This window comes from Musa acuminata, chromosome BXJ3-5 (assembly GCF_036884655.1).
Source record: "Musa acuminata AAA Group cultivar baxijiao chromosome BXJ3-5, Cavendish_Baxijiao_AAA, whole genome shotgun sequence".
Lineage (NCBI taxonomy): Eukaryota > Viridiplantae > Streptophyta > Magnoliopsida > Zingiberales > Musaceae > Musa > Musa acuminata.
The window spans coordinates 6,966,122-6,978,155 of record NC_088353.1 but is presented as its reverse complement, the minus strand read 5'-3'; the positions used below and the strand labels follow the sequence as shown (position 1 = coordinate 6,978,155).

At 38.4% G+C, this 12,034-nt stretch overlaps 1 protein-coding gene across 4 annotated transcripts; it reads right to left on the bottom strand.

Moving 5' to 3' along the window:
• Positions 1 to 1,108: 1,108 nt before the first annotated feature.
• LOC135638991 (uncharacterized) lies at positions 1,109 to 7,523 on the bottom strand. 4 transcript variants are annotated; one of them, XM_065152641.1, is made up of 4 exons: positions 7,045 to 7,523; positions 4,613 to 6,234; positions 3,936 to 4,080; positions 1,109 to 1,963 (listed from the first exon to the last, which is right to left on the bottom strand). In XM_065152641.1, exons 2-4 carry the CDS (start codon positions 6,230 to 6,232, stop codon positions 1,368 to 1,370), a joined length of 2,361 nt encoding a protein of 786 aa, XP_065008713.1. In that variant the 5' UTR covers positions 6,233 to 6,234; positions 7,045 to 7,523; the 3' UTR covers positions 1,109 to 1,367. The 4 variants fall into 4 exon arrangements, with proteins under 4 accessions (XP_065008713.1, XP_065008715.1, XP_065008714.1 ...); XM_065152643.1 differs by having other exon boundaries at positions 4,613 to 6,192; XM_065152642.1 differs by having other exon boundaries at positions 7,139 to 7,523.
• Between the last annotated feature and the right edge of the window lie 4,511 nt (positions 7,524 to 12,034).

Genomic DNA, 12,034 nt, shown 5'->3' with positions numbered 1-12,034 from the left:
CATGTAGGCTATGCTATAAATCTTCCTCTGAAATTAAAAAAAAAAAAAAAAAAAAAGACACAAAAATCTGCTTTATGTTTTCTCCACAAATTATCATCTTTTTCATACATTTTGCCTACAGTCACTTTGTAGCTTCCTTGTGTCCATTAATGTAAGATCTATACGAGCCCGTGCGTTAATTATAGAGTTAGACATTTTTAGTATCTTGATTAATCTGGTGCGAGCCCGTACGTTAAATTTATAAAAATTTATATTAAAATTTTTATAGTTATGAAATTGTTTCAATTTAGTTTTATTTATCCTAACGTCATTGGTGTTACTGACGAAAGTATGAAAATAATAGATAAAAGGATAATTTCAATATCTAAGATGCGTTTTCAATGACGACGAATGATGACATCGCTAGGGGCCACGTGTGGTTGTCGTGGATGAAGGAGAGCGACAACTAGAGGTGAGAAAAAGGGAGACAAGGAAGAGGACAAGCAAATATCGACACTCTACATTGCTCAATAATTGTGTCAGTGTCAATGCAAATACGGAGAGACGAAAGGGTCACTCAAACATTTGCATCGACACTGACACAAATGCTTGCATCTGTATCAGCACTGATGCAAATGCAAAGTATCGACATCGAGCATCATTCTCTCCCATTGTCTCACCTCTCACCGTCGTTCTTTCTCATCCACCACAATCACTCACGACCGTCAACGTCATCATCGTCTGTCACCACAAAAAATATAATTAGAATGTTAAAATTATCTTTTTATCCATTGTTTTCGTACTTTCATTAATAAAATCAATAACGTTAAGATAAATAAAATTAAATATTTCATTATAACTACAAGAATTTTAATATAATTTTTTTAAATAAATCTAACTAGATAAAGTAATCTATAATTAGTCACGGGCCAGACAACATAATTTTCAGTCTGCACTCCACTACATTATAAGAACAGCAACATTCCTAGAAAAAGATGTTAACGTTTGCTGCAAGTGACACAACACAAACTTGTCTACTAACCCCAGTTTCAGCTAGGCATTCGATATGCTCGAATCATGATGGATAGTTCAGGCTATGTTCATCAAGCAACAACCTGGACAATTCCAGTGAAGCACAATTCCAGACACCTAGTTTTAGTGCACTTACAACTTTAATGTAAGGACAATGTTACCTATTTCATATGTAACAGTGAAAATACCTACCTCTCCAGTCCACTAGATTAGCTCAACTATGTTAACATTGGTAAGTTTTTTTTTTTCTTTACAACATGCCCTTCTCAGCTCACAAATCTCTCAAATGTGTACATGAGAATATGTAGCATTAGAAGTTTTAGAAACTCTAACTCGATGTGGAACTTCAGTCACTCCTAAATGATGGTCATATCACCGGCAGCTCCTATTGGGTCCAACAAGCCTATCTGCCCCTCAAAAAGTGACTGGTTCTTCTGCTCATCAGCACCTGCAATTGGATGGTCAGCTTCAACCGCCAACTCCATTGCCTCAGCAGCAGATCCATCATCCTTCGACTCCTCAGAACTCCCTTCCAACCATTGTGACATGACATTCATGGGATTCTGCTTTGTCTTGCCCTCCTCGTTACAGGGTTCAGGACTTGTCAACTCGGAATCCAACAGTCTAAAGCCACAAGCAAGTTTTGATTTGGCCACAGAGGATCTTATCCTTGCTTCAATGGCCTTGATCAGTGATGTTGCTGCCTTGGGGGAGATTACACGGGCACCGCAGGCAACAGCAGTTGCATGCACCTCAGGGTTGGGACCTGCATATGGCTTAGGATGTAATGGATTTCCTCGTGATGGAAGCAGAGCCACTGTGCTACTCTTGCTTGCTAGCTGAGGACTTCCATCCTGTGATTGTCTGCAAAATTCCACAGGCCCAGCAGAAACAGACAATGCTTCAATTGGAGTAGCTAAAAGAGCATAAGAGGTGCCTGGCCCTGGGGTTCCTGTCTCAGCAATCGTTTAAAGTTCAAATAATCTATCACATTTTAAGAAACAAAACTTCCACTGAAACTTGTTGCTCTAATTTAAACTTTGATCAGATAAACATAAAAACACAGAATCTTACAATCAGAAAATAGAGATACACATTTGAGAAAGCTGCTAATGGCATCTTGTACAACTTGTAAACTGATTAGCTTTTACTCACTCTTGCTACCATTCTAGCCTGATTAACTTGGAATCATGGATTGACACCAAAACCATCATAACAATATGAAAGGGCTCCACATTCGCTTAGTTTTATAGTCCTAGGATTCTTGCTTGGATTATATTTTAGAGGGCAAAGACACAAGACTGCTACAAATAAAATGCCACCTGCTATCAAGTCAGTTCTCATGTGGTAGACGAAACAGATACCTTTTTTTTTGTTTTATTCTAAAATAATTTTAGTTAAGTTGGGAGATTTTACAAAATTCACAAACCATGAAAATGAAAGTTCCACCTCTGCGCCACAAGTAACATGTTTCCATTATTGTGAATGCTCTTTTTATTACCTGCTTTATCCTTTCATGATATTTTACATTAGTCCCTGATGATCATACCTTGAGTTAGACCTGATGACCATACCTTGAGCTAGAATCACTATTATTCTCCCGGTTCTAATTCTAGCGAAAATTGCTAGCTATTGTCAAATAAAATATTACATGCATGAATTGACTCAGAATTTTGTATGTGTCATTCAGGGAAATCAATCTTATTTTTTATAAGGCTAATTTCTGTATCTTCATGTTCCCGGTTAAGATGTTCAGTAGAAACACAACATTCACAAAAGATACAAAAGGCAAAGAAAATATTGACCCTTTTTTTATTAAGAAGTTATCCAGAAACAAATCATCTCACTTCACAACTCTTTCCAATACACAACCAGAGGCTGATGCAGTGCCGAGTGTGTGCCAACATATACGGTTGATATTGTATCCAGGTCAGTTCCATTGCTGTAACATGCTGACTGACATATCCTATATCACATCATTGGTATGGGAATTAACAAAAAAAATCCTTCAAAGAGATTATTTTCACAGCAGATGTTGAATTAAGAATTTAAAAGTCCAATCAACTTGAAGTTACAGTTACATTTTCCAAAGAAATGATGCCGAGCAAGTATGACTATATAAAGAATGAAATAAGGTTATAAGACTGAAACTTGAGTAGGAAGTATTTATTAAGTCTCTCAACACTTCTTGTATTTGTGATAAAAGTCAAATGTCAAGGCCGCTTTTAAGAATGGGCAAAGAACCAAGTACTACAATGTTGCTGGTTTTAATGTTCCTATGATGGGCATAAACTTCAAAATCTATGTGTGTGTGTGTGTGTGTGTGTGTGTATGTGTATATGTATATATATACACATATGCATTTACATATGCATATGGATATAGATATACATATATATATGTATGCATGCATGTCTATGTATACGTATGTCTACATGTATATACATGTATATATATACACAGCATCCTTGATACATGTTTTGTCATTGCAACTAGACAGAAACAGGAAATTATAGACAAAACAACATGAAGCCATCTTATTTACTGCAAATCAAATAGTTACAATGTAGAGTATACACTCCAGGTTATTGCAAAAAGAGGATGATAATTTATGAAAGACAAGTGGTTATCATGTTCAAATAGAGGTAAATACTTGTGTGCAAAATCAAGATATACTGGTAGATACAGACCAACAAAGAATGTATACAGTAGTTATGGAATAAAAAGCTATTACTTATATGGTGCTGTAAAATTTGAAAACTATGGAGAATTATTTACATTCAGTTTAATTCAGTAAATCTATATCTCATTTTTGATATTTTAAAGTAATTTCCTCATAACAATAAAGGAAGATACATATCACATTGGTAATCTATCTTCAGGATTACATATACACAGAAAGCTAGAAAAGATGATATAGCTACCTGCACAAGTTTCTGCAATGCTTCCAACCACAGGCATATAAACTGTCACTGGAAGTGCAGGATAGCCAAGCTTTACTTCAGAGGAACCCATGCTGATTTTCTTACCACTAGACTGAGTTGTACTAGATAAGCCAGCTCCATTTTTCTGCAAATTTAATAGGTTAAATTGTCATGAGATGTAAGCAGCAGGAATAGGAACAAAACTGGAAATAAAGACAGAGGGAAAGAAGCTATGCTGACATTGTAATAGCATTATGATTTTACAATAATACACAAGTCCTCACAAGAAAAAAGATGAAAGTTAGATGGAGGGACAAGTTATTATATACCATGAAAACATGGTAGGTTGCTATTGTTAAAACTACTTTGATGGAAAATTATTCAATTATATTATCAAGATTCTCCACAAGATAAGCTTAAAGAATGAGATTAAAAAACAATAGTGAAGCTACTCCAGATTCTATGCCATTAAAGTGAAATTTTCTCTTGTTACAGGCTATAATCTCAAGCATTTATTAGTTGATTTTATGATTGACAAAATTTACAACAGTTGCTTCAATTTTTACAAATCAGCAAGTTTTTGACTTAATAGTTATAGTAAATAATGCATATTCAGAGAAAAAGGCATCTATAAAACAAAAGTGCATCATAGAAATGCTATGGTCAATGAAGAAAACCTGAGACTTCTGGTGAGATTTAGCTATCTCAGGGGCTGTATCTAGTTTATGTAGCTCCACTTTCTCTTCTTCTGGCAAATCAGAGCCTTCTGAATCACTTCCAAACAACCTTTCTGGAAACAGTATGGTGGTATTATTTGACAGTTTGCATACAGTATTAGGGTTGGTTATGTTCACTGTTTGGATGGGCTGGGTTCCATGTAAACAGTCTGCAGTAACATTAAAAACGAATGGAGCCTCAGTAGAACAAGTAGATGAATTTGAATCAGTCAGGAAACCAGAGGGTAAAAGCACAAAATTAACAGGCTGTTTCTGAGGCTTGAGTTCCCGTGCCTTATCCTGAGATTGCAAATTATGAAATGATTTGACTTGGACCAAAGAACCAATGCTACTTTCTGTGGAAACAAGAAATGCTTGTCTGGTTCTACCACTAGCAACTCCTGTTTGTGCCGTTATTCCGGCATTCCTTTTCGCTGCAGCAACCTTCTCTGCAGCCTCCTTTAGAGAAGCCATTGCCACATTGTAAGTGTGTTCGGTGGTTGCACCTTCTTGTGCATATTTAATTGCTTCATAGCATAACTGGTTGTACAGAACAGTTAGGGATTCTTGAGAGTTGCCTTTTGTACCAGTAGAAAACCGATCAATTTCCGTCTCGTTAGACACTCTACCAGTCCCTTGTGAATTGCTGAATTTTCCAGCATGACAGGGATCCTTCTTTGAAGGTGGCAAAACATGGTTATGTTCTTTCTCAAATTTTGTTACCACCCACTTTCCAGACATCTTCTTTACTATGATCATAGCCTTACAACCTATCCTCGTTATCATTCTGGGGCGCTTAACTTTTCCCTCCTCTGTTATCTCCTTCTTTGCACGATCTTCACGGAAACCCTCCTTTGAGCACACTATCTGTCGAGAAATGATTGAATTATCACGTCTTGAACGGCAGTACCTACTAATACGTGCACGAAAACCCATGCTCCTAGCGTAAGAAATGTAGAATAACTTTGCAGCCTCTTCAGACTCAAATTCCATTCCCTCAAATGGTTCTTGGACAGAATCTCCTTCAGTGATGCACACTTTCTCTACCAACTCATCATCCTTGTGCACTGTCCTATTTTCTACCTTCCTTGGAGGCACTGGACCATGGTTATGGTCCTTGATGAACTTAGTAACAATCCATTTCCCTATGTCTATTTTTTTTATCATGATCATCGCTTTGCAACCAACTCTCGTGGCCACTCTTTGTCGGTTTCTTTGCTCACCATAAAGACTTTCACTAGCACGAATTTCACGGAAACCCTCCCTGGAACAAACAATTCTACGGGAAATAATAGAGTTATCACGCCTTGAACGGGTGTACCTGCTGATGCGGACACAAAAACCCACATGCCTAGCATATAGACCGTAAAATGTTTTTGCTGCTTCTTCAGATCCAAACTCCATTCCCACGTATGGTTCCAGGATCATATCACCTTGAGATGAAACTATCCTTCCTTCATCTAGCGTTAAAATCATTTTGGTGTCTTCATCTAGAGAGGTAATGATATCCATGTGGTCCAACGAAACTTCTGCTTTCACATCTTCAAATTCAATATGGTGATTGATTAGCTCATCGTCCATTCCTAAAGGACATTTCCAAAAAATATTCTGTTGAACTAAATGAAACAGCAAGCTTAAGAACGCAGAAAATTAGACACCTTCATCAGGAAAAGACAATAATTAGTGCAAGGGCCTACACCAAGTGAGCCCTAATGCAACTACACTTACACCTTTGTCTATACGGAGAATGTGATTTCAGTCACTGAACTTGATCTAATAAAAGCATTACTGTACCATACCAAATTCTTGAAAAAAGAAGATATTATAGTCAACTACGGAAGCACCTGAGTAGAGCAACCAAATCTTCTCCGTAAAGAAAGAGAAAGAGGAAAGAATTGCAGACTCCCTCCTGATCATCATTTAGTAATGGAATGACATATTAGGGTTTGCATGTCTCATGCAGTGTCAGTATACCACACATGATATCACTGATTATTATACGACATTATACATCAGCAGGTGGCTCACTCAGCACGAGAAATGCAGCAGGGCAGTAACGCAACAGGGGAAACCCCTTTCTAGTGCACGACAACAACTACCTACAGTAACTATTCAAACCCCCCAAAAAGATGAACACATTCCGGACCAACCCGACGGGTCCTCAAAATTTGGAAGGATTCACGGGCAAAACACATTGATCACATCTACGCAAAAAACAGAGCAAACTTCCAAGCAGGAACGAAGCATATCAGGGGGGACACACGAAAAAAGGCCGACTTTTGCCAAGTTGACAATCTTTGATCGCGCTTTAGACAGAAAAACACGCTCGTAGGTGAAGATTCGCCGGCCTCGAAAGAAGAAAAGAAGAAAAAAGGGAAATCAGGACGGATTACCTGTGGAAGTCTACTTCGGCTACTGCACCGAAGGAGCTAAGGAAGCCAATCCATGAAGCGAGGCAAGAGGCAGGGACGGGGATCAGAACCTCACCTCAATATCCATTTTGCACCGGGAGAAGGGAGGGAATTCTTGGAGAGAGGCCGCGTTAGAGCAGCGGGAGAAAGGTGGAAGGAGCCACTTCAGGGGCCATTAGGGCTTCGTTCGGGTGGAGGAGAGAGGTCTCTTCGAGACGAAGGGGAGAGGAAGAAGAGGGAGAGCGGAGCATGAAATGGACGGTGGGGGAGTGGGCGCGACGGCGATCTCGATAAAGTGGTCACGGATGGATGATGGCGTGGGGCCCGCGCATCATGAGGACGCTGCGGGCACGCCCAACGGGGAGGGAGGGTGGCAGCGGGGGAACGGAGGGGCGTGCGGGGCTTTCGCATCCTCACGGTCTCCACGATGCTTGGTCGCTGGTGGTGGTGGTGGTGGTGGGTGATGGGAATGGTGGTGGGCTGCCGTGCACCAACATAACGCAGGTGGGAGGGGCCGCTTGGGCCGGCCGGTCAGAGACTTGCAGGGTTGGGATTAGTAAAAAAATATTTATCATTATAAATTTCTTGTTGAATCTTGAATTTAGATTATAAAATTAATTAATAATTTTACGATATTTTTATTGATATAAGTGATATAAAAAATATTTTGATTAAAGATTCGAACCCCATAAGATCAAATGCCGAATCGAAAAATCAATCATCGTGTTAAAAAATTATTGAGTCGGGAATTGAACATTGAATTGAAAGATTGATCAATGTGTTGGAAGACTCGACGAAACATCGAACGTTTCGTCACAATGTATTAGAAGAGTTATTATTGTGTCAAAGTTTTAGTCAAAATGATTATAGGTCAAAGGAGATTGTTATCCGCTTGGAATAGAACTCATGTATTATCATTCGGTTTAAAGTTGGGTTGGCCCATATTTGGGCAAACACTTTGGGCATCTTATTGGTCCAAACACTTGGCCTTGTATTACTCTAAGATTAGAGTACTATCAACTTGATGATATTATCGCTTGTCTGCAATGATAGTATCATATAAGGTAGTGCCGATAATTTTATCTAGTTAAATAAATTCGACTCATGTCAAAATTTATGATGGTAATATTATTAGTATTCTGAAATCATAAATTATGACTCCACTTTTGTGTTATTTAGAGACATAGAAATCTCATTCCGGCTTTCCGGCCATTGTGTTTTGTAACTATTTATTTTAATTTTTACGAGTCTTCTCCGTTTTTATTATAAATAATAGGGGTTTGGGTATAAAAATCTCCCCGAAAGAAAATTTATAAAAAGATTATTGACCTTAAATTATTGGAAGGATGATTGTTAGTTGTTAGGGGAAAAAGTCACTAACCTTTTAATCAACTCGACTTTGCCCAAACTCATATACATAGAAATGCTCGACGTATTTGTGATGAAGGAATATTGTGCTTCAAAAAGATTATGTGATAGCTCGAAGGTGAAATCGTCTAAGATGACTCTAAGGTGTATTTGAGATTGATCTGAGATGGATCCAAGATAACTCTGAGATGGATCTGAGATAGCTTCTAAGGTGATTTCGAGATGGATTTGAGATAGCTTCGGTTGAAACATTGTACTCCTCGAAGTGTCATCTGTACGAAGACCAAGGTTGGGTGGTTTATTGGCCCGATCCCTCTAACGCTCAAATTAGCAAAAAGGCTTTCAAATATGTATTAGAGTAGTTTACCTAAGGAGTTACTTTTTTTCTTATTTAGGATACACTTTTATACCTTTGGAAGAGGAAAAAATAGTTTATGATTACTTTCTTTTGTTATAAACGGGGAAAATGAGGTTTAGGATTATCTTTCTTATCATAAAAGGAGAGAAGAGAGTTCACATTTCTCTTCTTTATCATAATAAAAGAGATGGAGGTTTACGTTTCTCTATTTTGATTCTCTAAACATGTAGGTGGATGAAGGGCAATGTGGATTTTGTGTGGTGATCGCATGGTATTGTACGTCCGTAGTCGATGAGTCGAGTGAATTATTATGAAGATAATAATTTACTGAGCCATAAGAAGTTTTAACATGTATGACTCATGGCCAGCTCGATATTGAGCCTAGAGGGTCACACATATATGGTAGGTATTGTGACAAGTATATGTTCGAATATGATATATCCGTCGGAGCCCCTATCTTATTAGATATTCAATAAGTCCATGAATTATTAGATCATATGGATGAGATCCAATAATAGCCGATGAGAGATTATTGGATATAGATTCATTAATCTAAGAGGCTTGAGTAGTTGGATGGAGATCCAATACCCAATATGGTATGATCCGTTAGGGTTAAGTAGATAGAGAACCTATATAAATAGGAGGGAACCAAAGACCTGTAGGCCAGAGGCTTCCTAGTTCCCACCTTCTATTCTCTTATCTATTTCTCTTCCTCAAATAGCAAGTGTGGATTTTTTTAGTAGTGATTAGAGGAGTGTCGTCGTAGTCCTACTGTGTGGATCATCTCCTATAGATCTACAGGGATTCAGGGATATACGATCTCCCTAGGTAACACAACTATTTCACACGTGGTTTTAAGTTTTGCAAGTTTTTACGCACCAATTTTTGCACAACGATGAATACGTTTTTGAGAAATTTGAGGTTTTTATTTTCTATTCTTCCGCTACACATGTGATGTCGCCCCTAGTTTTTAGAACGCATCAAAGTAAAGAATGTTAGCTAAGCTTTCTATGTCTATCATGACCTTTTTTACTCGGGCGTTGATCATTCTTACAAATACCATCAGGGCATCGTCATGGTTCGGATTGAGGTATTTTGATTCATTTGCCTTTGATATCTTTGAGTCATCTTCTAACCTTGGGACTTTATGATGGTGGCTTGGGCATAAGCTTTATGATCTGAGATACTATCTTCTCTCAAAGTGAATACCCTAACAATGACATCGATCTGCTTCTCGATTGGGCCTCGAGGTCGAGGTGAAGGTTCTTGAGATCTTTGGATAAATTTTTCAAGGTGCCCTCAATGAATAAGCTCTTTGATTTGCTTCTTCATATCTTGACAATCTTATGTGCCATGTCCATAGTCGCAATAGAAGCGATAATATTTAGATCTATTTCTCCTTTCTAGTGGGGTCTTATAAGAATCCTTTTTTCTATTATCTGTGGGAAGACCTTGATTTTTAATATTTTAAGGGGGGTTAACACTCGGGACTCAAATGAGGCAACTCAAGTTAGTTAGGGCTTCTCCATCATTGTGACTTTGGAGTAGGGACTAATGGTGACCATTCTAGTCATGACCTTTTATATGTTTTCTAACGTTTACTAGAGACCGTCACATTAACTGCAATGAATTGATTAGCCCTCTATAGCACCTTGTGTAGGGTTGTTTGTGGTCTTTCAACTAATGACCAAAAAAGCCAAGAGGACCTTAGTCTCCTCGTGAAGACTTGAATCACAAGTGATAGATGGACTTTTTGTATATCTTGAATCTCATTAATGAATCGAGTGATGAAACTAGAGAGTGTCTCCTCCTTCCCTTGTCTAAGTTCACGTAATATGATAACCGAAGGCTTCATATGTATATTTCCTAAGAAGTAAAGTTTAAATTTCTTTGCTAACTGAGTGAAGGAGCTGATTGAGAATGGCTTTAAGTGAGTATACCATTTTTGCACCGAGGCCCTCAATGTTGTTGAAAATGCTAAGACACAATAAAGTGCTCGAAATTTGTTGGAAATGTTCGGCACAATAAAGTGCATGAAATACCTAAAGGGACATCCAAATGCAAAAGGCTACTATTCAACTGGGTTGATATTACCGTCAAAGGTTTTCAGTGATAGGAGGTAGAAGTTGGATGAGATCAGTTCCTCTTGAATGTGTTGTGTGAATAAGGATTGATCCAGAGTGATATCAATTGAACCCTCCTTCAATTGTTGGAATTCCCATCGTATTTCGTTTAAACGTTGATCTATTTGCCTTAGTCGATCCATTAAGGTGTTGTCCATTGAATTCACTGATCGAATCTCAAATTAAGTAGAGCGAAATGCTTGTATGGTGGTGCACTGAATTTTGCTATTGGGGAGTGGGAAACCTCCTCGACGAGCAGTTATATAGATCTCGGGTTATCTTGATGTATTGGTATTGCATCTAGTATTGAGACTTCGAAATGTGTCGATGTTAGTGGTGATTGAGGTGTTGGTTGTAGCTAAGATGACGATGTTATATGTTCGGCTATTTGAGGCAGGAGTAGGGCAATAACTTGTAATATGCTTGTAAGCATCTATATTTGATTGGTGAAGTTTATGAATATCTCAACGGGAACAAGTAGGTGGCTTGAGTGTCTTGTTGGCATCTGCGTCAAGGGGGACACATTTACTTGTAGGAGGAACAACAGTTATTCTTCATGAATAAAAGTGTTGGAGGTTAAAGGCGAGGCCTCCTTGTTGAAGTGTCCATTAAGGGGATGGGTATACGAACGTTTATGTGACATCGGGATTTCTTTCTAGTGTCAAACTATGAGGGGAAAAAGTCACTGACCTCTTAATCAACCCGACTTGGCCCAGACCCGTGTGCCTAGGAATGCCCAAGGTGTTTGTGACGAAGGAATGTCATGCTTTAAAAAGATTCTAAGGTAGCTCCGAAATAAACCTTAGATGGATCTAAAGTGGATCCGAGGTGACTCTAAGGTAGATCTGAGATATCTCCGAGATGGATCCAAGGTGGATCCGAGGTAACTTTGAGGTGGATCTAAGATAGCTTTTAAGGTGATTCCAAGGAGGATCTGAGATAGCTTCCGAGATGACTTCTAAGGTTCAAATATCGCACTCCTTGAAGTATCACCTACACGAAGCCTAATAGGAGGGGGGGTTTCTCGGCTCGATCCCACCAATACTTAAGTTAGCAAAAAGGCTTTCAAATATGTATTAAAATAGTTTACCTCAAGGATTTATCTTTCTCCTTATTTAGGACA

Excerpts from the sequence above, each read along its gene's own strand:
- LOC135638991 (XM_065152641.1), bottom strand. The coding sequence starts at position 6,232 with ATGGACGATGAGCTAATCAATCACCATATTGAATTTGAAGATGTGAAA. Across the intron at positions 4,081-4,612 it reads AATCTCACCAGAAGTCTCAG|AAAAATGGAGCTGGCTTATC; the intron begins GTTTTCTTCATT and ends TTAAATTTGCAG. Across the intron at positions 1,964-3,935 it reads CATTGCAGAAACTTGTGCAG|GAACCCCAGGGCCAGGCACC; the intron begins GTAGCTATATCA and ends TTGCTGAGACAG.